We start from the raw sequence: 24,896 nt of genomic DNA on the forward strand, positions 1-24,896 counted from the left end.
TTTTTGCCAGTTACTTCTTCTTTCTCTCCAGCATATCTGCTCTTGTATGATGGACTCTCTGAAGACATGCACCAGTTTGGCAAGGATGTGGCATAGATGCCAAATCATGTGCAAGATAGCCCAATGGGGTTGCTGAACAACAACTGCAGCAAAATATTTGTCCTTATCCCAGTCTTGAACAGAAACCTATTTGACTACCTGAAACCACTGTGAAGACAAGTGGCAGCAAAAATGCTGCCATCAGTACCCAATATACTTCATCCTAGGCCTTGTTTGTACATCATCATTAAAAGATAGGGAGGCTATTCACACGATGGTAGAATGCCGTCATGCATGAAATAAGGATCCCTGCTGGATCTGCCCAAAAGTCCACCTAGTCCAGAATCCTGCTTCATGTGATAGCCAAACAGGTACATCAGGGAAGCCAACAAGCAGGGGAAAGAGGATAACTGCCCCCTCCTGTTGGTGTTCCCTAGCACCTGGTGTTCAGGGGCATGCCCCCACTGATCCTGATGGAAATACATAGCTACCAATACTAGCAGCCATTGATACCCCTATCCTCCATTAGTCTGTCTAATCCCCTTTTAAACCCATCTAGATCGGTGGCCATCACCACACCCAGTGACAGCAAATTCCATAATTTAGCTACACATCGTGTAAAGTAATACTTCTTTTTGTGTGTTTTCAATCTCCCAACATTTAGTTTCAACCTCAGGTTCCTATGAGATGGGAAGAAAAACTTCTGTATATCCACACTGTGCTTAATTTTATACACCTCTATTCAGCAGATACATCTGTTGAACATACATCCTGTCTCTGAGACACCATAAAACCTCTTCATGACGACAATCTTACCACAAGGTGAACAGATAAACAGCTGACTCGGCAAAGATCCCAAATGGTGACTATGTCATTACTGCAATGCCTCAATGCCAACTGTCAAGATGACCAAACACCACCCCTTGCAGGCATTTTTCAGGACTAGCTCACACATGTACATGAACTTCTCATTTCTCTACAATGGATTACTAAATAATAGCTAAATGCACAGCTCCACTGAAAAGCATTGTGTTAGAAATGCTATGTTGACACCATCTAGTTTTAAATCTGCAGTGCCTCATTCACAAACGCAAAGAGCAAACTTACCACACTTTGGAAGACTGGTTTACGCATTCATGCTGGTCACTTGATGCTGTGGTCTTACCACTAAGATCTCTCTTTGGCCAACATCTCTCTTTGTTCACAATGTGAAGTATTGCAAAGTAGGTCAAGATTTAAGATGATTAGCCCCATGCTATCTCAAAGCTCATAGCTAAGCTCTTCTACAACCACATAAAAAACCTACAGCATAAACAACCCAACACCATTGAAAAATGAATACATCACCTATCACCATGAGACATGCCTTCTGATATCTAGTGCATTTCTCTCTCTCTCTCTCTCTCTTTTTACACACAAGAATCAAGACATACCAGAGTCTTAAGGATGTTCTCTCATGCTCACTTCAGATCAAGCAACAGCATTATCCCAGCACTCTCTCAGGGTCTCCAAGAAGAACTGCTTCTAAATACTGCATTGGCTACATTCATACATGATGGTTTGGCATGATGTCTGAATCTAGGCTAGCTTACAAACCATGGTTTGTCAAGAGTTGCCAAACCAAATAGCAAACCATACATAAGGATATGAAGCTGGTTTGCAACTTCATGCCGACCATGGTTTGCCATTGTGTCTGAATTAACAAGCCATGGACAAGTCACAGTTAAGGCCATTGCTCTATCTCAAGATGCTGCTGCACCAGGGAGTGGGAGTTAACTTATAAAGCCAAGTGCTGAACAGCTGGAAAACAAAAGCAGACAAGGAGCCAGGTCTCATGATCAGTGAGACCCGGTTTTGGAGGGTGGGCGGGGAGAGCGGGCTAAGCCCACTCTCCCCGCACATGAGCAGAGAGGGAGCCCTGGGTGGCCGGATCGGCCACCCAAATGATTGCCGGCTCCGTGATGGAGCCAGCGGGGGCTGTGGAGCTTAGGGGCCACGTGGCCCCCGGTATCTCCAGTATGCCCTGCGTGAGCGTGTAAGGCATACTGGGGAGACCCCCAGAGCCGGGAGGCGGCTATTCACCTCCCCTCAGGGAGTCTACTCATGAGTAACTGCAGCGCGGAGCCACACCATGGCTACTCACAGTAAAACCAGGTTTGCAGAGCGCTTGCTCCGCAAACCTGGTTTTAGGGGAGGGCTACAAAAGCGGGCTAGCCGCTTGTAAGCCACCGGGCTCGCCTGTGAGCCCATTGGTTTACACAAGCAGCAAAAATCGGGCTAGGCTCTCCTAGCCCGATTTTTGCTGCTTGTAAGACTAGCTCCAAGACCTTTCTAAACCATGGTGTGTCTGTTCTGTTTGGAATTTCAAACATCCTATTGATTCTTAACTACGGTTAGCACAAACCAACGTTATGTCCAAATGTCATAACCTTAGATTGGCTCTCTTATCTTGATTTGATCAAGAATGTTTGAACTGAGTCTATGTTTCTCTCAGTTCTTGAAGACCATATGGACCTGGCTTAGAGGGCGTTCAGAGTCCTCCATGTGATTCTGCAACTCCTGTTCCTATTTATGTCTGAAGGGCAGCAAAATGCCACAAGAACAAGTTCTACTAGACAATCCAATACATTTTTTTTAAAGTGCGGGGGCGGGGGGGGGGCGAGTTCCAATCCAGAAACAGAAACTTCACTGCTCACTCCAAGTCTTTCTGCTACATCAGCTAAGATCCCATTTATATTAAAATGTTCTCATAATAGTCAATTTACCAATGCCAGTTATGGGCTGTGTCCTTAGACCTCACAATAATGCACTCCACAGCTCATATCAACTGCAGCCTAAACATACTTGCTGTGTTCCTGAGCCAGCATTATGCACTGCTCCTACTGGCCACATCTAAACCCTGGGAACAGCCCATGTATATAACCTTTCTTGTCACAGCACAACCATGCTCAGCATATAGGCCGCTGTACACCACAGCACAGAAAGATAAGCTCCAACCCCAAGCCAGCACCCACACTGCACCATAGGGCTTCATACAAATCTATAAATCCTCCGAGCATGTGAGGGATCCAAGCCACCAGGCTGCAGACAGGGTGGTGGTTGTGGCCATAACACTGCAATTTCATGCAGCTGCTGGAAGCAGAAGATCACTGCAAAAGCACCTGACCCTCACTCTCTCCTCTCCGTTACCCATCAGCCACCCCTTTCCCCACTGTAACCACTAAAAGAAGCATGGTACCTAGGTGTGTGGCTTAGCGAGCCCTGCAAAAGAACACAACCCTCTTTTGGTCCAAGAAACTCCTCCAAATGATTTCTGAAGGCCAGTGTCAGGAGCATTATGCCTCTACACACAGAATGTACAGAACGCCCTGCCAGAGATAGGACACAGAGGTACTAACAAGGGCTAATGATAAAAATGCTGACATTCTCCTCCTGACTGGTGGCCAAATAAAGACAAAAGAGCTATTCTCTACTGCTGTATTCCATGAGCATCATTTATAGATTGTTTAACATACACACTGCTTTTCAGTCCTCATTTTCTTCATTCTCACACCCTGTTCTGCAATGTGTGTTGCCATCACCCCCTTTTTATAGCAGGGCTTAACAAGTCCCAGGCACCAGGAAGCTACTAGTAAAGGGGAGATAGAGAGGCCCATTTACCCTCCCCTTCCACAATGTTTGTCACTAAGTCCGGTAATTGCCTCAAGGGTCCATTGTCTGGCTTTTAAATTTTTGCAGTGGCTCCTAGATCTAAAGACAAGTTGTTCTAGTAAGAACGAATCTGCCTACTTTCCTTTCACTATCTCTACAAACGGACTAAATTTGGTTCAAATTGAGGTCCACAAGTTAGAGCTCTTGTGTTTCAAATGTTCTTGTATCCTCCATTTTGGATTGGGGTGGATGACATCGTTACAAACTACACCACTTAGGTGTCCCGGTGTGTCACTCACTACAATTGTACCAAATTTGGTTCAAATCAATTAGACAGTCCTCAGGTTAGTGCACTCACTCCTCAAACATTCACACATCCACCATCTTGGATTGGGGTGAATGACATCATCACAAACTACACCATTGGGGGATCCCTATGTGTCCCTATAGCTGTAGCAAATTTGGTTCAAATCGGTCCAGCAGTTCACAGGTTAGCCCACTTGCACCTCAAAAGCTTACGTGTCCACCATCTTGGATCAGGGTGGATGACATCATCACAAACTACACCGTGGAGGGATCCCCTTGTATCCCTACAACTGTACCCGATTTGGTTCATCAGGCATCTCCCATTAAAGTCAATGGGCACCACTCTGCAAATGTTACAGAGGCTGGAAGCTCCCTTGGTGCTGTACAAATGCTGCAGAGCCAAGCACGGAGAAGACTTGCAGATTTTACACAGTGCTGACTAAAGAGTCTAGAAAGAGGAGCAGGGGTGGGGTGGGAAGGGATAAAAAAACACCTGTTCAGTTATTTACTGAAATTCTGCAAGCTTCACTAATGTGAGTGTTCGGTTTCCATTCGTGTTGTATGTGTATATGCCAAGTTTTGAATAAAAAGCTAAACATAGTATAGAAGTGAGCATGACTGAAAGATCTTTTTCTGATCAGGACAATGTATGGCCTGCTGAGCCATAATTTGCAACAACTGGGGTGTGTGTGTGTGTGTGTGTGTGTGTGTGTGTGTGTGTGAGTGAGAGAGAGAGAGAGAGAGAGAAGCTCTATTCAGCTATTATGTTGTACCTGTGTTCAGATGTCCATACACACGTACATGTTTTTGTGTGAATAACTGTACCAGCATTCATTTTAAGAGTGGACCTGGGCAGTGTTCCCTCTAATTATCATCAGTTTGTGGAAAGAGTTGTGTTCTGGGTGGCAGTATAAAGGCAGTGTGTGCACATAACTCTCATACACACACACACAAATAATTAATGTGCTGCACATAGCATGGCACGCACAATTTTGGGCTGCCGGGGGAGAGGGCTGCCGGGGCACATTGAACCTGTGCCTAGCAAAGGTAAGACAGCAGCAGGTATGTGAGAGGTTCCTCTCTAGCTGTTCACAGAAGATCTTTTGAGCCAAGAGAAGCAAGCAAGGTAGCCGGACCAAAAGAGAAAAGAGTTGGTGGCAACAGAGCAATGGCCATTGCCATTACACCTGCTTCCATGTGCAGTTTCTCCAGCCTGACCAAAAGCTCCCCAGAACTACTTTAGTACTAGAAAATGTTGTTTGCGGGGGGGGGGGGGGGCACCAAAAGTTGCCCACTCCAACAGAAATCTGAATTGCTAAACAAGGCCTCCAACACATTTGCTAGTGTACTCCTATAACACACAGGTATTGAGTTTCCTGTGTGTCTGGAATCACGCACGTGCTGCAACAAACAAATGTACCACATTGATGAGTAATTAAAATCCCAAGAGGATATTTGATTTAATGCACAGATAGGTTAAAGGGAATTTAAAGAGATTACTGGTGAGAGGCTATGCATGCATGGAGGCAATGAACACAAGCTGGGAATAAAATCAGGGATCTAGGTTCATGCTGGCATCTGGGAGCCTAAACTCACTGGTAACAGAAGCACAGTGCGAACAACAGTATTTGACAACCTTTGCAGCACCAAAAATACAAAACTATACAAGATGGGGCGGGGAATTAATGACTATCACACCATATATGAAGGAAGAGGGAGCAAAGGAGGCAAAAAGGAATTGGAGAAAGGAGAGAAGGTAGACACAACTGGAAGAGAAGAGAAGACACTGTGCCGGCCTGGACGAGAGTAACCCAGGTCCACACAGTATGGTATAAGCCCATCAACTTAGGTAGCACTAGTTTTTTTCCAGCATGCTTCTTTATTTACAGCGCACTGTGATGTTACAAATGGCTGGGAAATGGATCATTTTGTTTAAAACAGACTGCTTGCATATCCTCAAGGCCACTATTCTTACAACATTTTTTAAAGGCTTTCTCTGGTTAGGAGTAGCTCTGCACATGCTCAGAAGCGCTCCACCCAAGGTTATTTTTAAGGCTCAAAACACAGGAAGAGCAGAGTCTGTATTTCCTGGGGGAGAAACTCTGGCAGTGACAGGGAAAAATTCAGAGGAGAGGCTCATTTGACCCTTCTTCCTCCCCCTAACACCCAAGGCTGCAGCCACCTCCATCTCCCCATGCCTCAGACCAGCCAAGCCAAAGGCGGAGTCCTTACCCGAGCATGCACCTTCCCCATAGCCCCACAGCTCTGCAAAATGAGATGGAAGGGCAGAAAGAGGCTTAGTCGCTGCTCACTAGCCCCAATGCATGTGCCCCAAAAGTGCCTCAGACGCAGAACCTACACTGGGCAGCCATGACAAGACCAAACTTCCCACTCCCGGGCATCTCCGATGGGCCAGACGAGGGTGGGGGCTTACAACCAAGCTTGGGAGGAAAAAGCACCTCCGGAACCAAGACGGATACCAAAAAGATAAAAAAGAATGCAGGGACTCACAATTCTCAGGAAATATTGAGGGGGAGATATTGAGATAGGTATAAAGTAAAGCTAGGCTGTTCGATAATTCTCATCTCAATCCCTTATAGATGTTGAATTTGAAGCTAAGAGTCGGAAACATTGGTATATAGCCAGGAGATGCCATCAGTGCCTGCAGATAATTTGACTCTAGACATTTTCTATTTCTATGAGGAAAACGGAACGGTGGGTGGGAGAAGCGACTGGGACTGGAGCCAGGCAAGGACCAGAGTCGGATTCTGAGGCGATGGGGGAAAGGCGGCAGGGGGCAGAGCAGCAGCCACAGAGGAAGTGGCACTTTCTGGGAGGGCCAGGGCAAGTGAGCAGCTCTGAAGGATTGATGTGCGGGTGGCTTGGAGAGTGTACGCGCATGCACAGCCATGCACCTTAGAGGGAGGTGCCATTAATGCCAGGAATGGGAATGGTGCGGTGGACTGGGTACAGGCCTCCTGAAATACAGGATATAGATAGGAAATGTTGTACCTGCATTCAACACGTGGATAACTGTGCCTGAATATGGTTCTGTACCTGAGTACGCAGACTGAGTATGTCACATAACCTGTGAATAGGGCTAGAGAGTTCTACTCTGAGCTCTGTGATGACTCTGTATACCCATGGACATATGCGAAGCAGTGACATGTCCAAGCATACCTGCATCAGCGTACTGGAAGGCTTCCTTTTATGATGCTATTGGTCACTTCTGACTCATGAGTTTTTACTACACATACCTTTTTATATCAACTGCTCTGTATTTCCCAACTATCTAAGGTTGGTTCTTCAGATGATACCCAAAAGGGACAATCCAGCCTAATATGTGAAGTGGAACAAGAGCTTGCCTGTCTTTCCTGCCTGCTTGATGTGCCAACACAGGATCTACATGGGGCCCAAACTTCCAAAGTAAATCTATGTGCATAAAAGCCAATGAACATGGACCTCGGTTGTGTGATAAATTCCCCAGGAAATATCCAGGATATGGACCCTTCAATTAAGCCATTTGCACGCTAAATGTTATCCATGTAGGTAGACTTTGAATGCGCAGTTCCTACATGGACATGCAGGGACTGAGGCAGCAGGAAGGATTGGTGAACCTTTGCTCTTCTCTAGCAAGAAGCCAGACCAGCCTTTTTGGAATCACCCATACCAGCACAAGGCCTTCACTGTACTGTACTGTACTGTACTGTACTGTGGAATGCCCTTCCAAAAGAAATCCACCACAGGTCTTTCCAGACAGCAAATGAACTGCAAGTTACTCAAAGCTTTCACATAAATTCCAAGTGTGATCTTACTCCCCAAACACACGCTGATGCAGGCTTTGGTGCTACTTCCTAACTCAATCTTAACCCCCGCCCCCATACATGCACCAAGCAGGGACCTCACAAGATTTCTGAAGCACAACCTACTGGCCAGCTCTTCCATTCTAAAAAGAACTCACCATTTTCCATTAATACTTTTGAGAAGAGTGAAGAGGTGGTGAGAAGAGTGGATTCTTCCTGGAATGCAAGAGCTGGCCAGCAGGTGGAACTGCAAAAACTGTTCAAGGTTACTTCTTGGCATGTGTACAGAGAGTAAACTTGTCTTTAGGAAGCAGCAGCATGTATATGGGGAATAAGATTGTGCTTGGAACTTGCACGAAAGCTTTGAATATCCCATAGTTAACTGTGGTCTAGAAAGATCCCGAGTCTCATTACTGCTCGATTTTTGGCAAGCAGCAAAGACTTGGGCCATTTCAGCAAGCATTTAGGTTGCATGCAAACCAATGGCATCTTTGGCTGCCTCTCAGTGGCTTTATATTTGTGGTGGGTTTTGTTGTTCTGTTTAATGCTATCTTTATTGTTTGATCGTCACTGTTAACCACCTTGAGGTGTCTCTGAACTGAAAGAGAAGACAGAAACATATCAAATGAATAAACATGCCTACGCTATCCGTAATACAGGACTACAGAGAGGCAGATACTGACACTTGGAAAACAAAAATGCTATACTTGAAATACTAAAAGCAATGCTGTATTTTTATTAGGACTAACTAACCAAGTATAAAGTATGTAAAATGGGGAGGCTAACCCCAGCTGCTCTTTCTATGATTACAAACTTTAGAGTTTCAGTACCAACTATAATATACAGAGATGCTGTTCTCACGAGCAGCCAAGACCAGGCTAGGGCAGCTAAGCCCAGGCTTGACAGCAGCAAACCCGCCTGGGAAGTCCACCGGTTAGCCGAGGTTAAGGGCATGAACGCGCCCTTAACCTGGGCTGATTGCTCGTGTGTCGGTGCTGGCTGCTCCTAGCCAGAACCGACACAGGAACAGGCTCCTGGCCATCCAGGGGGATCCCACAATGCACTGTGCACTGGTGCAGTGCATTATGGGATATCCAGAGGCCAGCACGACGCATCCTGGGGCAGTGGCTGACGGTCTGGGCATGCAATCCACATGCACAGACAGTCCTGGGGATCATCTGCATGGAAGGTGGGCTTTTGCAGCCTTCCCTGCTGCCTGCCAGCTAGCCCGCTAACAGGATCATGAGAAAGGGCTCAGAGATTTTCAGCAACAAGAGCTTGTTTTCAAATCCCTGCTCATGGACATAAATACAGATTGGGGGGGGGGGGGAATTCCATTTAAACACAACTGGATTGTATAGAAGTGTTCAGGCCTAAAGTGGCAAATAATTGGCTTTTCAGTAATTTGATTACACCTCCTTTCACTGTCCACAAGCCGACATATCTTTCCTCTCTGTACAAAAATAAGGTTCCGTTTGCAGGTAATTATTCAGAAGCAGTATATTATACAGCCCCATTAGCCATATCTTGAGCGACTATTTCATTTTGTGTCTGAATGCTATTTTTTATTTTTTTAAGATGAGCAATTCCCAACCTTGTGACCCCAGATGTTAGACTACGATTCTCACCATCTCCATTTTGAGATGATGAAAAGGCCATTGAGGCCGAGTATGATGGACTACAACTCCTATCATCCCCAGCCACAATGACCTTTCCATCATCCAAAAAACATCTGAGGACCCAAGCCTAGACTTCCACTTGCACCTTTTATTCTTCTTCTGCAAACAGATGTTGATTACCCACTTTCTGATCCAGCGCAGGTGTTAACCCTGGCTCCATGCAACACATTAAGCCTAGTCACACAATCATCTAAATCTGGGTTAGTGGCAGATATTATATTTATTATTATTATTATTAATTCAGTTATTAATACCACCCTTCCAAAAATGGCTCAGGGCGGTTTATTTTATTATTTATTTATTTATTTTTATTAAAACATTTTTATACCGCCCAAAACGTACATCTCTGGGCGGTTTACAACAGAATAAAAACAAAGTAAAACATTCATTAAGACAAAAATGGGGGGGGGGAGGAGAAACACACATTACAACAATTTAAAATTTTTTAAATAACATTTTAAAACAGCATTAAAACCATTAAAACAACATTAATTAAAAGTTAAATTTCTCTTTACACAGAGAAATAAAAAATAAATAAGATGGATCCCTGTCCCCAAAGGGCTCACAATCTAAAATGAAACCTTTCCCTCCAAACCCCATAGGATCCTATCTAAAAAAACATGATAGACACCAGCAACAGTCACTGGAGGTATTGTGCTGGGGGTGGATAGGGCCAGTCACTCTCCCCCTGCTAAATAAAGAGAATCACCATGTTTAAAGGTGCCTCTTTGCCAAGTTGCATGCTTGTGTGATCCAGAGCAAATCTCCCAAGCCCCAGTAGTCTGAAACTGGGTAATCCTGTTGCTAACCTTCATTCTTAACCCAGGTTAGTGAAGAGTAGTAGGCCCACTACCATAGGTTCTTGATTGTGTGTCTGCTTTTCCCTGTTTTTGCAGGTCCCAGTTACTGGCCAACATGTTTGTCAGAGCACGCTGAAGCTAGAGAGACTGCAATCTGTGAATGTGCCCATTCTGCACAGCACACTTGATTATCGCTTGCTCAAAAAGGCTTGAATGGGGCTTGCACTGCCTCCTTCCCCCTTGTAGCCAATCAGAGGGTGGCTGTGATGTAATGAGGTCCTCCTTACTGCTGGCAGCACAGTGTACTGTGCGAAGTCTCTCCCGATTCCTGGAATACCTTCCCTCACCTTAGCTCTCAGCAACCATAATCATCTGTGTGGTGTGTTAGAAGAGCTGAATGGAGGCTCTGGTTGTTTGTGGGAAACAGGGCAAGGGCCGTCCCTACTCCAAATCACCCTCAGATGACAGTGGGCAATGCCACAAGATTTGCAGATTGCAAGCCAGTCTTGAGAAGGTACACTCCCTTCCTTTTTCTTCTCAGAAAATTCCTTTCTCCATTTCCTAGTCAGCTTTAACTGTGGTTTATTGCAAATTAATCAAAATAGCACTTTGGAACTCCACAAAGAATTAGAGGATAGGTCTCTCATTCACTTTAGAATTATCTCTGAACCCATGCTAATCATGGTGAAGGTTAACCAGGTTCTCCCTCTTGAAGAATTTGCAAACCTACTTTTCAAACTTTGGTTTCAAACAGTGAGGCAGGTCTCACGATCCGTGAGACCCGCTTTTGTAACAGCTGCGGGGAGAGCGGGCTAAGCCCGCTCTCCCCGCAGATGAGTGGGCAGGGAGCCCTGGGCGGCCGGATTGGCCGCCCACACAATGGCCAGCTCCGTGACAGAGCCGGTGGGGGGAGCGGGGGCCACGCAGCCCCCGCAAGCCCCAGTATGCCCTGCGCGAGCCTCCCCAGGACATACTGGGGAGACCCCCGGAGCCGGGAGGCGGCTTTTCGCCTCCCGGCCGGGGGGTCTACTCATGAGTAGGCATGGCATGAAGGTGCGCCGCGGCTACTCATGATCCTAAAAAGCAGGTTTGCTGGAGCGCTCACTCCGCAAACCTGCTTTTTAGCAGGGGTTCTTGAGCGGGTTACCCACTCAAGAACCACTGGGCTCGGCTGCGAGCCCGGAGGTTCTTATGGTCAACAAAAATCGGGCTAGCCTCTGCTAGCCCGATTTTTGTTGATCGTGAGAATCGCCCCTATGATTAAGTTTAAACTATGGTTTAATGTTAACCATGGTTAGTGTTTGGGGCACTTCACACGACACATACAAAGCACCTGATGGGGTTCTGTGGGGAGAGCAGGCTTAGCCCGCTCTCCCCACAAACCAGCAGCCGCTCGTAGCTGGGCAGCCGGATCAGCCGCCCACACGGCTGCCAGCTCCATCGGAACCAATGGGGGCTGCGTGGATCGGGGGCCACATGCCCCCCAGAAGTTCCAGGATGCTGTGTGCAAGCACTCAGGGCATCCTGAAGAGCCCCCCCGAGCCCGGAAAGCTGGCTGCAGCTCCCCGGTCAGGGGTCTACTCATGTGTTGCCGCAGCAACACACAAGCAAAGGAATGAGGTTAACCCAGCACTTGCTCCGTAAACCTCATTTAAGGGAAAGGTGTTCTAGGCTGGCTAGCCGCCTTGGGAGCACCGGGCTCACCTGTGAGCCCGGTGGTTCCCATGATCGACGGAAAGCGGGCTAAGCTCCCTTAGCCCGCTTTCCGGCGATTGTGGGAATAGCCCATTTGTGTAATGCTCTACCATGGCTAAGGAGAAAAGGATGACAGAAAATACACATTGGACAGGAGCATAACTTCTCAGATCTTGCTCCCAATTTGCAAGCTAGGGTTTGCGGGGAGTTTGTATTACATCTGCAGTGAACTGGTTTAGGGGTGCTTCCGCTCTTTTTCCTATACAAGAAAATCAATCTGCAAACATTTGGGATCCAGAGATTCCTTGGTAGATGCTCAACTATTACATTTTTCCCAGTTCTTACACCACGATACACAAGGTTTACACAAGGACAGCTGCCAAAGAAGCTGCTGTTATTATGGAGTCCCATTTATCATTAATGAATTGCCTACAATAGCTTTTTAAGAGCCCAGATCGCAGCCTACTATCTGGAGATAAATCCATCAATTGGCACTTGTTACAGCAGCCAAGAGCTGAAAGTAAATATATGTATACTAGGCTAAAAAAATGGTAACAGCAGCTGTGCCAATTACCCACAAGTACAGAAACAAGGGGAAAACCTGGGCATCCCTCACTTTCAAACCTGGGCATCCCTCACTAGACTGAGGAGGAGGAAAATAATCAGGTTGTGTGTAAGTCATACTAAAACAAGCAGTTCAGGTATGAACTAATGTGCCTACCTACCATGAAAACACCATCTTGGGTCAGGGTGCACAACATCATCACAAACCATGCTGTTCAGGTGTCCCTATGTGGCACAACATATGCACCAAATGCAGTGCAAATTGGTGCAGGAATAGCAAAGTTGTTCGAGCGGGGCACATAAAAGGATGGACACATGGACAACAAGGCAATCTCATAAGGGTGCTTTCCATGTGGAATGGAGACTAAAAAAAATTAAAATTCTGCTTCTCCTCCAATAATCCAGACTCTTCACCAAGAAAAACTCTGCAAGCTATGTAACTTGTACAAATTGAGCATGATTCCAACATCTTATTTTGCACGAATTATTCTAAATTATTTTGCTATTGCAATACTTTAAATATTTTATTATTAAAATATAGCAAATATCCAGGGTAGTAAACAGATACCCAAAGTTAGAAAGGTAAGGCTGCTAATGTGTGTTTTCTAAGTAGTAATGCAAATGATAATATGACTTTTAATATTTTATGTCATTTTCCAAAGTCATAAATAAGAGTTTGTTAGTTATACTTCTCTTAAAGTAACCAGCTCTAACCCCAACCCTCAGCCTGTTATAGAGGTACATTTACAGGATTTCCAACATTTCGCCATTTCTATTTTAGCCTCCTTAATCAAAATTATTGACCATTCCACATCTAATTTGCCTATAGATTATTCAAGGAAGCTAAGTAGTACCACTAATGGATCTGCCAGAAATTGATATTCTCGGAACATACTACTCCCATTCTGTTTCATCTGCTCTGGCTTCCAAATCATTTCAAGCAGAAATCAGAGTGCTGATCATGACCATAAAGCCCTATCTAGACTATTTGGGACAAGGATAGTTGAAGGACCACCACCTTCTAACATGAGTGCCCATTCACTGCAATCTTCATTGGAGGATTTGCTGCACACATCCTGTTGCTGTCAGAAGTTTGGTTGCTTTAGACACAGGACAGGACTTTCACAGTGATGGCACCCAGACTGAGGAACTCATGAGGTCCATCAGGCTCCCTCTCCAATGGCTTTGATGGATTGTGAAGACTTTTTTATTCTGCCATACTTTAAGTCCATGTTGAGTTTCTACTCTTTTGAGGCTGTAATGATTGTTAATGTCTGCCATCTGCTATGGGAGCTCTATGTGGCTGATTAGCAGGATATATACGTTAATATAATCAATATTTCAAAAGTCTTCTCAATTATCTGCTAGTTAAAGAATTATTTTGGTTTTGGTAGTGACAAGACACAAGGGCACTGAAGCCTTACCACCAACCACTGAAAATCTTAGGCTTTAGCAGTGAGCCTACTCATGTACATATTTCTGCTGCTATCAACACACATACATACAGCTTCTTTGCCCAGGTCAAACTCAGGAAGACCTGGTGGTGCTTTTAGTAGAGGCCAGATTTGCACAGTGCTGATTGGCCAGCTCCCCCTTATCAATCACAAAAAAGTACACAACTTCACTTTTCAGAGCAGAGCTGGGCATAGTACTGATTGACACAAAGGCCTGCCAATCATAAAGCCAGTTTACTTTTGTAGTGACCAGCCTCCCCACCCCCTTGAGTTAAGAGGAAGAGTTAAGAGGAAGTCAATACCTGTATTGACTGACAGGCTGGTGAACTCCAGGGCTCAGCCAATCAGCACACCAGGTGGGTAGAATATAGAGACCTGTTGCCAGAAAGGAGGGAGTTCTTTGTTCAAAGAAGCTACGCTGGAGGTGCATAGGAGGACATGTGGCCAAGGAGGCTGGCTGCAGGAGGATCATTGTAAAGCCTGGGAAGAGAGGAGGCTTGAAGTCTCATCAGATGTTTGGTGAGTTCAAGGAAAAGGGAAGTTTAGGGGAAAGTTTGTTTAGTCAGACTTTGAGCTAGGTAAGTTATATTTCTTTGGTGTGTGTGCTCTGCATATTCTGGATACTGTTCTATTGTAGCTTACCTGTAATGTAATTGAAATAAGAAACACTAGCCTACACTTAATGCACCTACAGCATTGCAAAAGCCTCTGTAAACATTTAAGCGTGCATTAAGACAACCTATTTTTGTAATCTTACTAAGTATTCTTAACTGTATCTAAAAGCTGAGAAAGCCTCAGATGGAAGCAGTCTGTAGTAATTGAATACAACTGGTTTTTTAGCCTCTCTGAGTTGGTTTTCAACTCAGGAAAGGAGGGCGGGCGAAGAGGGATTTCTCTGGTGCAAACACGTCCTCAAAACGTTCAACAGCTGTCAGTTTTCTCACCATGTGTAGGCTTGCATGTGGAAGTTTTTTGTACTTGTCCAAGAGCCAAATCAAGACAGTTCTTTTCTGGGTTATCCCACTCCAAGCCCAGAGAGTTTCTGTAGACAAAAGTGGGTGGGGGGGGGCAGCATTTTGAACCTACCAATAATACAGAATAATTTTAGGAGAAGCCTAGCCAGGCAGCTCAGCAGGGATGATTCAGCATTTCTTTCCCTCACGTGAGCTTGCTCCGAGACAAAGGCTTTAATCCACTACAAGTTTAAACAGGTTCTAAAACAAAAAATTTAAAAATGAAGAAGTGCACCCAAACATTTGATCAGATACACACACTAGGCACTTACAGAAAAATAAATGCAAAGTAGACAGCCATCTTTAAGCATAGGAAGAGCGTCAATCAGGAAAAGGCTGTCAGGGTTCAATTCATAGGCTGCACACGTCTCATTACAGAAGAAGAGGCAGGGTGGAGTTGAGCTCATTCTTCAGCCAAAAAGAACTATTCAGTAGGTACACATCCTGACTCAGCCACCCATCTCACAACTCAGATTCTTCAGGAGGCATTCTGCAAACACTTTCAACTGAATTTCAAAGAAATAAGGGCTTCCCATTTTTTTAAAAAAAGAAAAGAAACCCAGGATTCTTAGAAATCGAAGTCCTATGGCCACTACCCCCATTCTGCACTTTTTCTGGCTATCATAAAATCAAAGAAAACGCTCAGTCCCCATCTCCCCCCCCACCCCTGCCCCCCCCCACACACACCGCTACCTACAAATCCACTTGCCAGTGAGGAATGCCCCCAGCCCTCTGGCAAGCAGGACACCCAGAACCGCACAGATCTCCTCTCCAAATGTCTCCTTTCCATTGCCATTTTTAAAACTAAGAAACAGCAGGAATGCTTTCTGAGCAGTAGGAGAGGGCTCCCACTGTTTTTTACCATCAGCATATCCCAGTACAAAGTGACAGAAGATCCACTTCTCTCCTACAAGCTCTGTCTGTGTGCCCAAAAAGGATTGAAGAGAGAGGATTGGTGCTAACCTAAATAGCTGGCTTGTGAGTTAAGCCTAAATTTGTGGGTGGGTGTGCATGTACGGACACAAGTGCAAGAGTATCCAGAAATAATAGAGATCCCACTAATGCAAGAGCAATCCTAAGCTAAGATACATATTTAGAAGGGAGAACAGCTGACAAATTTTGTTACCCCCTCCCACCGCAAAAAGCTTCCATTTTTTAGAAAGTGAGGTCATTCACACAATCAAAAACTATGTTCTACCCAGGTTTGGGAGCTGTGTGTGGTCCCAATTTTCGGTTGTGTGAAAGCAAGGTAAGAGGACAACCTGGGTAGAAGTGATTATGTAGAAGCAAGGTAGGAGGAAAAGCTACCAAGGTTTTCCTCCTACCTTGCTTCCATACAAATGAAAATTGGGAGCACAAACAGCTCCCAAGCCTGAGTAGAGAAACACAGTTTTTGATTGTGTGAATGACCTCAGTGGCTTCCAGTTTTTAGGAAGTGGCTGCTATAGAAAAGGGATTGGATGTCACTTTTCACAACATACTACTGATGTTCTGCAGAATCCAAAGCAGTTCCAGCTAGCTACTGTCCAACAAAGGGCCACGTACCTTGCTCTCTGCCCTTCCCAAGAGGGCTCATACATAACCAGATATAGTTCACTTTCTGTCAACCTCCCAGTAAATCAGACAATTTAACCTCACATTTGGTTAACTTTAGGGAAAATCCCTTGCACATGCTCAGCAAAATTAAGGCGCAAAACAATGACTGAATGTACTGGTGAATCTGCATCCTAGAATATCTTGCAAGCAGATAGTGAATCATTAGGTCAGACAGGTTCCTGGTTTGTGCGATAAAATCCTGCATGGCAGAGTCGTTTGCCACGCTGCGAGAAGCTAGTAAAAGCATGGCATTAATGAGCTATAAAACAAGGACTTCTTTTTTTCCAAGCACACAGGGGCAGGGGAGGCTGGTACAATTCCAAACACAGAGAAAATGTTAGTAGTCTCGTTTTAGTAAGACGTTTGAGGGACACAACTCTAGAGTCACCATGATAAACACCACATGAAATGGAAAGGGGGGAAATTCACCTCAGTATTTCAAGTGCTTAGCCATTCTTAATATCACCGGCCTGCTCTTGGGCCAGCTGGACTGTCCCACCATACCACAACAGCCATTGAAGAGCAGCTACCCTGCAAGAATGAACCAGGAGAGAGGACACTGCCACACACCTACACCTGCTGTACTTCAGAAAGGCTGCAAGGATACAAAACTGGTGGAATAATTCAGCCACACAAAAAGCTTATGAGAGATTTGCTTGCTTTTCTTCCCTCATGGAACCCAAGGTAGCATACATGAGGTACCCATCCAGGCTCGGAGCAGACATAGGCCAGCTTAGCTTTGGCAAAGTGGCTGTATCGAGTGCCCTCAGACTATGCCCTGGGACCCAAACAAATTCCACAGAGACAGTGGCAATTTTCACTAGAGCTGCCACCTAGTTTCTTATTTATTCATTTATTACATTTATAAAACGCCCCATCCAGAAGGTAGTCAGAGGGTCTTTGGTTGCATGGGCTTTTTGCTGCTCTATGTAAACTTGCACATGAATAATTCTGAAGGGGGAAAGCAAATTGTTTTCAAATGCACGTATCCCAGCAGGCTACAACTTAGAAGAGGTATTACTGATTTTAATATTAGATTAATTTTGTTTCATGATTTGTTTTTATTGGGTTCTTTTCAAAAACTATTGCGTTGTGGTGAGCCACCCAGAGAACAATTTGTTACGGAGTGGCTAACAAATAAAGTTAATTATTATTTATTAATCCTGCTTCCCCCCACCCCACCCCCAAAACGGACTGCCTCTTGGAAGTTTAGACTTCTAACCCACCATTCTTGTAGGTTATATATAATGTATAATAAAGTGTACCAAATTCATCAGGGGCAAATTCTTAATCAACATATTTTTAATAGATTCACACACAATTGACTAGTTTCACACTACCACTGCCTTTAAGCCACTCCTTGTAATTTGCACCTATGTGTGAACGATGAACTGGTTGCAACCCGTGTTCCCTTTAGCAGGGATTCCCAGATGCGGGTGACTGCAACTCCCATAATCCCCAAGCAAAAGCCATTGCAGCTGGGGATTCAGGGAGTTGTAGTCAACAACATCTGGGGATCCCTGCAAGAGGGAACACTGGTTGCAAGTATGCAGAAATCCAGAGTTCAAGCTTGACTGGGTTCTGTGTACAAAGGTTGAGTTACACTTCACAGTTCAACCTGCCTGCCCTTTTGATGTCTCATGAAAAGAGCTGTACTCTACCAGAAGCAGATTACTGCTTCTCTGTTCAACATTACTGGCACTAAGTTCAGGACTAGTTTCAGAGCGAATGGTGGCCTTAAACAGGATAAGTTAAGTTGAGATCTCAATTAATCAGCCCACTGTTAAATGATATGAGGGGACAACCTGAGGATCTTGTTGTAGCATATTTATTAGCAGATAAAGATGCAACTATTTCATATGTTGTGGCTAAATTTTGTTATGTGGTCACCAGATTAAGAACTTCAAAAGAATAGAATACAGCTTTGGGTTCCTTACTGTTAATTTTAAATTATACCTATACACTTACGCCTTTCCAATGCCGTTATTTTATTTTATTTTTATGTGTAATTATTATTAATCAAAAGCTGTTATCCATTTATGTGTAACTGACTTTCTATTAATATTTTTCCTTTTAACTATGTAAAGATTTTTATTTCTCTTTTGGTCAAAGACCGTAAATAAAGTATGAGGAGGAGGAGGAGGAGAAGTTAAGCCACGTGAAAAAAGATGCCAGTTGAATGGCTGAGCAAGGAACTGAAATGGATCTCCTATATCCAGAGTCTAATTTCAACACTATCTTCCATATTACATAATACAACCATATCCACCAATTAACAGGGACATAGAATTGGATTGCCAAATTGAGAGTTGAGAGTTTGTACCTTAGCTCCGCGCCAGCTCTAACTAAGGACCAGACCACACACAGGGTGACATGATGCAGAAAATTATGCACAGTAGTCCCATTGAAATTAATAGACAATGCCCAGCTTGCACTTTTAGTATCAATGGGACTACTCTGAGTAATTTTCCACATCATGTCAGCCACTATGTTTAAAACGTTGTCAGCTCCAACAAGGTCTGTTTTCCCTTTAGTCAGCAGCAGCCAGATCAGAGTATATTCAGTTATGGAAAGACTATGAGTTAATCACACTTTAAAGTTTGATTCAAGATGGGTGTATGAAATCTTATGTTAATATCTACCAAGGGATGGAGCAGAATAGAATACCATGGTTTCAGCACTTTCAGAACTTTTGCTGAAAAGCAGTATATAAAAATCTGTCGTATTTGTATATTGCTCTGTCTCCAGAGCATCAAAACAATAGTTGGGTTAAAAGAGCTGCTTCATAATATATATATTTTCATATAAAGGAGTCCAAGCCACCCATATTCAATGGCTTATACAAAGTTTTCATTGAAACTCTAGGGAGTTTATTGGCCTGTAAACTCGATAATAATTTCCTGCCATTCTTTTAAAATGGATGCTGGTGGTGATAAGAGAACATTCAAAAGCAAAAAAAAAAAAAACCCTTAGGCAATACATTCATCTTTAAAGTAGCAATTCTATCTAATGATGATGCTTTGAACACCACAGGTAATTTGGCCCTAAACATAAGATCTGTGCAAGTATTTCAGGCAAGAGTCAAATGATGAGCCTGTTCAAACATTAGCTTGGGCTATGCTTGCAGATTCGGGGTCATCCTAGGACTGCATTTTCGTGAGCAATGCAAGCAAGTAGTTCACACTCTCAGCCAAGCAACTTTTGTGAGGATATACATTTAACATCATAGAAGTTGCAGAGTCAGATCCGTGCATTACCAGCTCATATGTTTAATGTTACACAAGGAAATACAGATTCAGAAATATGTCTTTATGTGATGTGTGAAACAACCCCCAGGCTATAGGTCAAAACAAGGTTTACATGTTTTTATTAATGCAGTGCATACACAAGCAGCAGGTGCAAGCCTTAACACTCAGAAATAACTATAAGCATTCTCTTCTCCTCTTTAACTTTGTCACAGTAAGCAGTGGCTGACATTCAGAGCAAGGATGCATCAGTACAGTGAGAGAACCTAACAGAACTTCCCAACTTACTGTACCAATGCAGTGAGGAATTGGCAATTTTTGACACCCCTTCCCTAGGAAGCCCTCTGTGCCACCCGGAAATATGTCCAAGGGCTGTGCAATCCTCAGGGACATATTTTCAGGTGCATCATCATGTTCTGCCTGGTGACCACACCACCCAGGACAGACTAAAGAGGATTTGGGGGGGGGGGCAGGGGCTGTGGAGACCCTGGCCTTTTGGCCCAGAAGTCCAGGAGTAAGAGCACCTATGCTCAAAGGGCTTTGTGAGGAAGGGAAGGTTGTCAACAAAACAAATCAAAACCGCTGCTTCCCCGCTGCACTGTCAGGGTGCTCTCTCGCTGCAATGGTTTGTCCGACCTTGCTCCGATTGTCAGACAGCAAGATTAATCTCATGCCCAATTGGTTCTCCATCAGAAGGCTCCAAAGGACTCGCAGCCAATCTGTACAAATAAGGTGCAATTAAACACTCATGGAGCGTAGGCAGTAGATATGCTGTTTAATTTAACAAAAAAGTTGCTCATTAACTCTGGAACTGCTCCGAGGTCCGAAGATGTTCTGCCTCTTGATGAGGCCAGAGCAACTGAGCCAAGAGCACAGTGACGCTTGCCAAAGGCCACTGTAACACTGGAGGAAATCCAGGACCCACTGCTAGATGGCACTTTAGGTCCATGCTGATAGAATAACCCTAAGAATTCAAAAGGCTGGACATGTTGTGTGCAAACATAGAAATTAAACCTCACAAAGAAAGAATCTAAAGATACACTACAGCTCTAGGCCTAAAGCTCAAAACAAAAATTCAAAGTATGACAACTGAATTGAAATGAGGATTTCAATATGCACGTTTGGAACCTGGGAAATTGGAAAGAACATCAACATAACCCTCCCAATTTCATCTCTATTGAGAATATCTGAGCAATTTGAGCCAGCAGCCATTAACACGTCTCTAACCTCTCAATAGGAAGAAAAGCTCAGAATCTAATGACGATACTGCCTGGGATAAATTAGACTGGCAACTCAAGGCATCATATTATTTTCCTCAAGTAGTATTGAGCTTGGTTAAATGCACAGCTCCCCTTGGGATGAAAGCATAGACACATATTTACAGGATTACAGCCAACAAGCTACTGAAATTATGCCAAGAGATCAGAACGGAATTGGGGAGAAAAGTCAATTTTGTCAACACAGCAAGTTGTGTATTTTCAATGCTTTTCCAAAAACCCACAGGTCTAGAACCCATTTAAGAAAAACACACACTGCATTCTACAGTGCTTTCTCTTTGTCAGCTGGGGAACATCTGTATGATAACATTTCTCATGCACAACAGCTAAACAGCTGTTGCAGAGCACTGCACCAAATTTGTAATGGCACAGATGGGACACAAAGAGGACAGTAATAGTAGGGGGAAAACAAGAGAGCTACAGCACTCCATGGAAAAAATAATTTTTTTAAAAGCTATTGAAGATTAGTTTTCTTTGTTACTTTCCCTTTCTAGAAAGAGTTGCAAAAAAGGAAGATACCTTTGGAAAGAGAGCCTTAAAGCCTCAAATGCATCACACCACTCGCTAAAATAAAATCAGTTTTGCTTAATGTATCCAAGCAATTTCCCTCCTATTGCCAATGTCAGAAATATAGAATCATTTTATGTGTTGATGGAAGTACTGTACAGCTACTGATGTTCTCCAAGCTTGGCACAGGCAGTATCTAAAGATCTCTTTAGGCATGTTCAAGCACTTCCATGAGACCTCTGCACAAGCCTACACCTCCTTGTGCTGCACCAGAGACCACACAGATTCTGCAGAGCCTTTTCTATCCCAGTCCGGGCTTTAGGTTTTCTAACAAGGGCTGCCTTATACTGGACTTTGCCTTTGCTTTTTTAGGAAGACCATAGCAGACAGATGCAACAAGAAGACCTGTGGCACCCTGAAGACAAATGCATCTATTGTGGCAAATGCTTTTGTGGACAAGAGCCCAGTTTATCATATGCATGAAGTGTTATGCTCAATTGGCAGGTCCTCAGCAGCAGCGTTAACACCTTGCTCCCATTCTAGGCCTTTAGCCACATCTCCATTAACTTTTGACCCACATGCCAGAAACAATAAAAGCTCAAACTCAACAACATGAAGGGGATGTGCAACACTTCCTTCCCTTTAATATGGAATAAGAGATCTGAAATTGCTTGTAATGCATGTCCCCATAAACTAGTTGAAGACGATGTTGTCCAAACCTGCCTTGGCTCAAAGAGTTCCACAGTAAACGTGTGTGTGTGTGCGCACGCATGCATACACACATACAAGCACACTGTCCCCTCTCTTTCTCCCCCAGTAGGAATCAATTTCCTTTACGTAATGTACTGCTCACAATTTTAGGGTCAGTTCAGGAGAACTTTCAAACCAACCCCACAACACCACAATGAATACAAAAGACTTATTTCATTTGTTCCTGGGATACATACCATCCTCTATTTCTGAAATATTTACTCATATTTCAAATATTTGAATAAATGAATGCATTATATTTGAAAATCTTCCCCAAAGATCCACGCTAGCTAACAATACAGTAGAAGCCTAACATTTCATTAAAAACAGATATATAGCAAATGCTTTTTTTAGAGAGCGAGAGGAGTACCCAAAGTCGTCACAAAGAGGAGAAATACAATTTCAAACAGTATAAATGGTGCAATATTCCAATGTGCTAGCTGGAACGGCAAAATAATTAAAAAGGTCGCAGAGGGGTGACTCAGGATCAGATCAGAACACAGCCAGTCTCAAGCAAATGCTTATCCTAATCCCTGTAGATCCTAGAGACTTTTGCAGCAACCAAGTCTACAGTTCCCTTCTCCTGTTGTTGCTGCTGCTGCTGCATAACAGTGCCCTATCACAACACACACACACTCCATGCCTACAGTCATTGTGTAATCCCCCTCTCAAACTACATGGCTCCTAGTCTTCCAGGAACACTGGAACAAAAACAGAGATTGGTGCTTTCTCAGGCCATGGAAGGTCCAAAAGAATACTCACAACCTTCCCTTTAAATCATAACAGAAACAGTTGGGGAGGAGGAGAGAAGAGGGTCACACCTTACAAGATCTTTTTGGAGGATGGCCGAAAAATAAGGCCATTCTAAGAACATCAGGAAAGCTGGCAGCGGCGGGCGGGGGGGGGGGGGGGTTACATGCAATCCTGTGATCAGGAAGAGGATCTACAGAACACCGTTTTCCTGAAAAGATCACCATAACACAGACATGTAACCCACCCCTTTCCTTGCATTTCACTCCACTGTGTAAGTGACATTCATGCCACTTAACTAGATTGTCCCATATATTTAACTCCATCATGCACCATGATGAAGCCCCTTAAGAGTAATTTTCTTGCAGGGCTGATTTTACACACACACAATGTCTAAAAGGCCAAAAAATAGAAAAGTACATATTTGATACATCTACAAAATCACAAACACACACAATCACATCCATAATATTCCCGTACACACAAAGCGCGATACTCATCAAACAACTCATTCCACCTACCCAGAAAATGACATTGAAGCCAAATATGAAATACTTGATGCAACAGCTGACTTCAGGGCCTTTATAGTGCTTCCCGGACATCCTTGGGGTTCATGAAGACACTTTATTTGCTGCCAGAGTTGGGGAGGGCGGGGGGACCTGAGGAGCAGCAGATAAAGGATGATGCAGGAGCGAAGAGTCGGGCGAGAGCCGGACTGGCGAGGGCAGATTAGAGGCAGCGCCGGGGAGGGAGCGGGCTGCTTCCCTGCGTGGTCGGTTTAACAGCCGTTCGGCGGTGAGCTGCCGGGGGAGCGCGCAGGCGGCGAGAGCCGGAGATGCAGACGCCGCCGCCGCCGCGCCCGCCGCCGGCGCAGCGCATCGAGGAGGCCGAGCTGCAGCCCGAGAGCAGCTTCCTCTGCTTTCCTGGCGGCAGGATGTTGCCAGCCCTGCCCGCCGGAGGGGATGCTTCCAGCGCAGGCTGGTCCCCGCAGGAGCCGCGAGCAGCAGCAGCCCCAACCCCCCTTTGACACACACACACGGAGCCTCCTCCCGCCGCCAGCGCCGCCCCCTCCTCTCCTCTCCTCCTCCTCCTCCTCTCCTCGCGAAGGGAGGAGCTGGGCGCGCTCGCACTCCAAGAGGGAAGCTGGCCACTGGCCCGCTTTAATTGAGAGCTCTTCCCTCCAATCCCGCGCAGTGGGTCGCCCTCTCTTTGGAGGCAGCAGGAGGCGGTCCTGTTGTCGTGTGAAGGAGCGCGAGCGGCAGAGAGTCGTGCCCCCGCCCCCCCCCCACCACCACCCGCACCTTGGGGACCCGCTTGCTGCTGCCTGCCGGTCGGAATCGTCATTCGCGGAGGGGAAGGGCACGGCTGGCAGCTGGGCCTGTCCTCTTGCAGGCTGCGAAAGGTGGTCTTCCCTCAACTCATGGGTCTCTGGAGCAGCAGCAGAATGGCTCCCAGGGTCGCCTCAGGCAGCCGTTCTGGAGAAATAGGATTGCAGACTGTGATCGTCATTGTTAGGGAAAATGCCGCTTATTTTTATATATATATAGTTCTTTTCTGCTGAAGACTGGTGTGTGTGTGTGTGTGTGTGTGTGTATACATACATATACATACACATACACATAAACACACACACACACACACACACACACACACACACACACCAGTCTTCAGCAGAAAATAACCTCAGCGGCTCACATAGCAAAAGAAAATAGAGGGGTTACCTGGCCCAAAGGGGCTCAGTCACAAGCGTAAACACACACGACACAC

The 24,896-nt window shown here is 44.9% G+C and overlaps 1 protein-coding gene across 3 annotated transcripts in view; it reads right to left on the reverse strand.

Annotated features, from left to right (window-relative positions):
• Positions 1-24,348, reverse strand: part of TSPAN5 (tetraspanin 5) — a 124,189-nt gene extending 99,841 nt beyond the window's left edge. The window contains exon 1 of one of the 3 annotated variants that reach the window (XM_053254085.1): positions 23,651-24,347. In XM_053254085.1, the coding sequence (XP_053110060.1) occupies positions 23,651-23,731 (81 nt within the window). In that variant the 5' untranslated portion in view covers positions 23,732-24,347. Of the gene's footprint in view, positions 1-23,650 lie in introns of all 3 variants that reach the window. The other 2 variants (XM_053254084.1, XM_053254086.1) reach the window with 2 other exon arrangements.
• Between the last annotated feature and the right edge of the window lie 548 nt (positions 24,349-24,896).

This window comes from Hemicordylus capensis, chromosome 5, assembly GCF_027244095.1.
Source record: "Hemicordylus capensis ecotype Gifberg chromosome 5, rHemCap1.1.pri, whole genome shotgun sequence".
NCBI classification, from domain to species: domain Eukaryota; kingdom Metazoa; phylum Chordata; class Lepidosauria; order Squamata; family Cordylidae; genus Hemicordylus; species Hemicordylus capensis.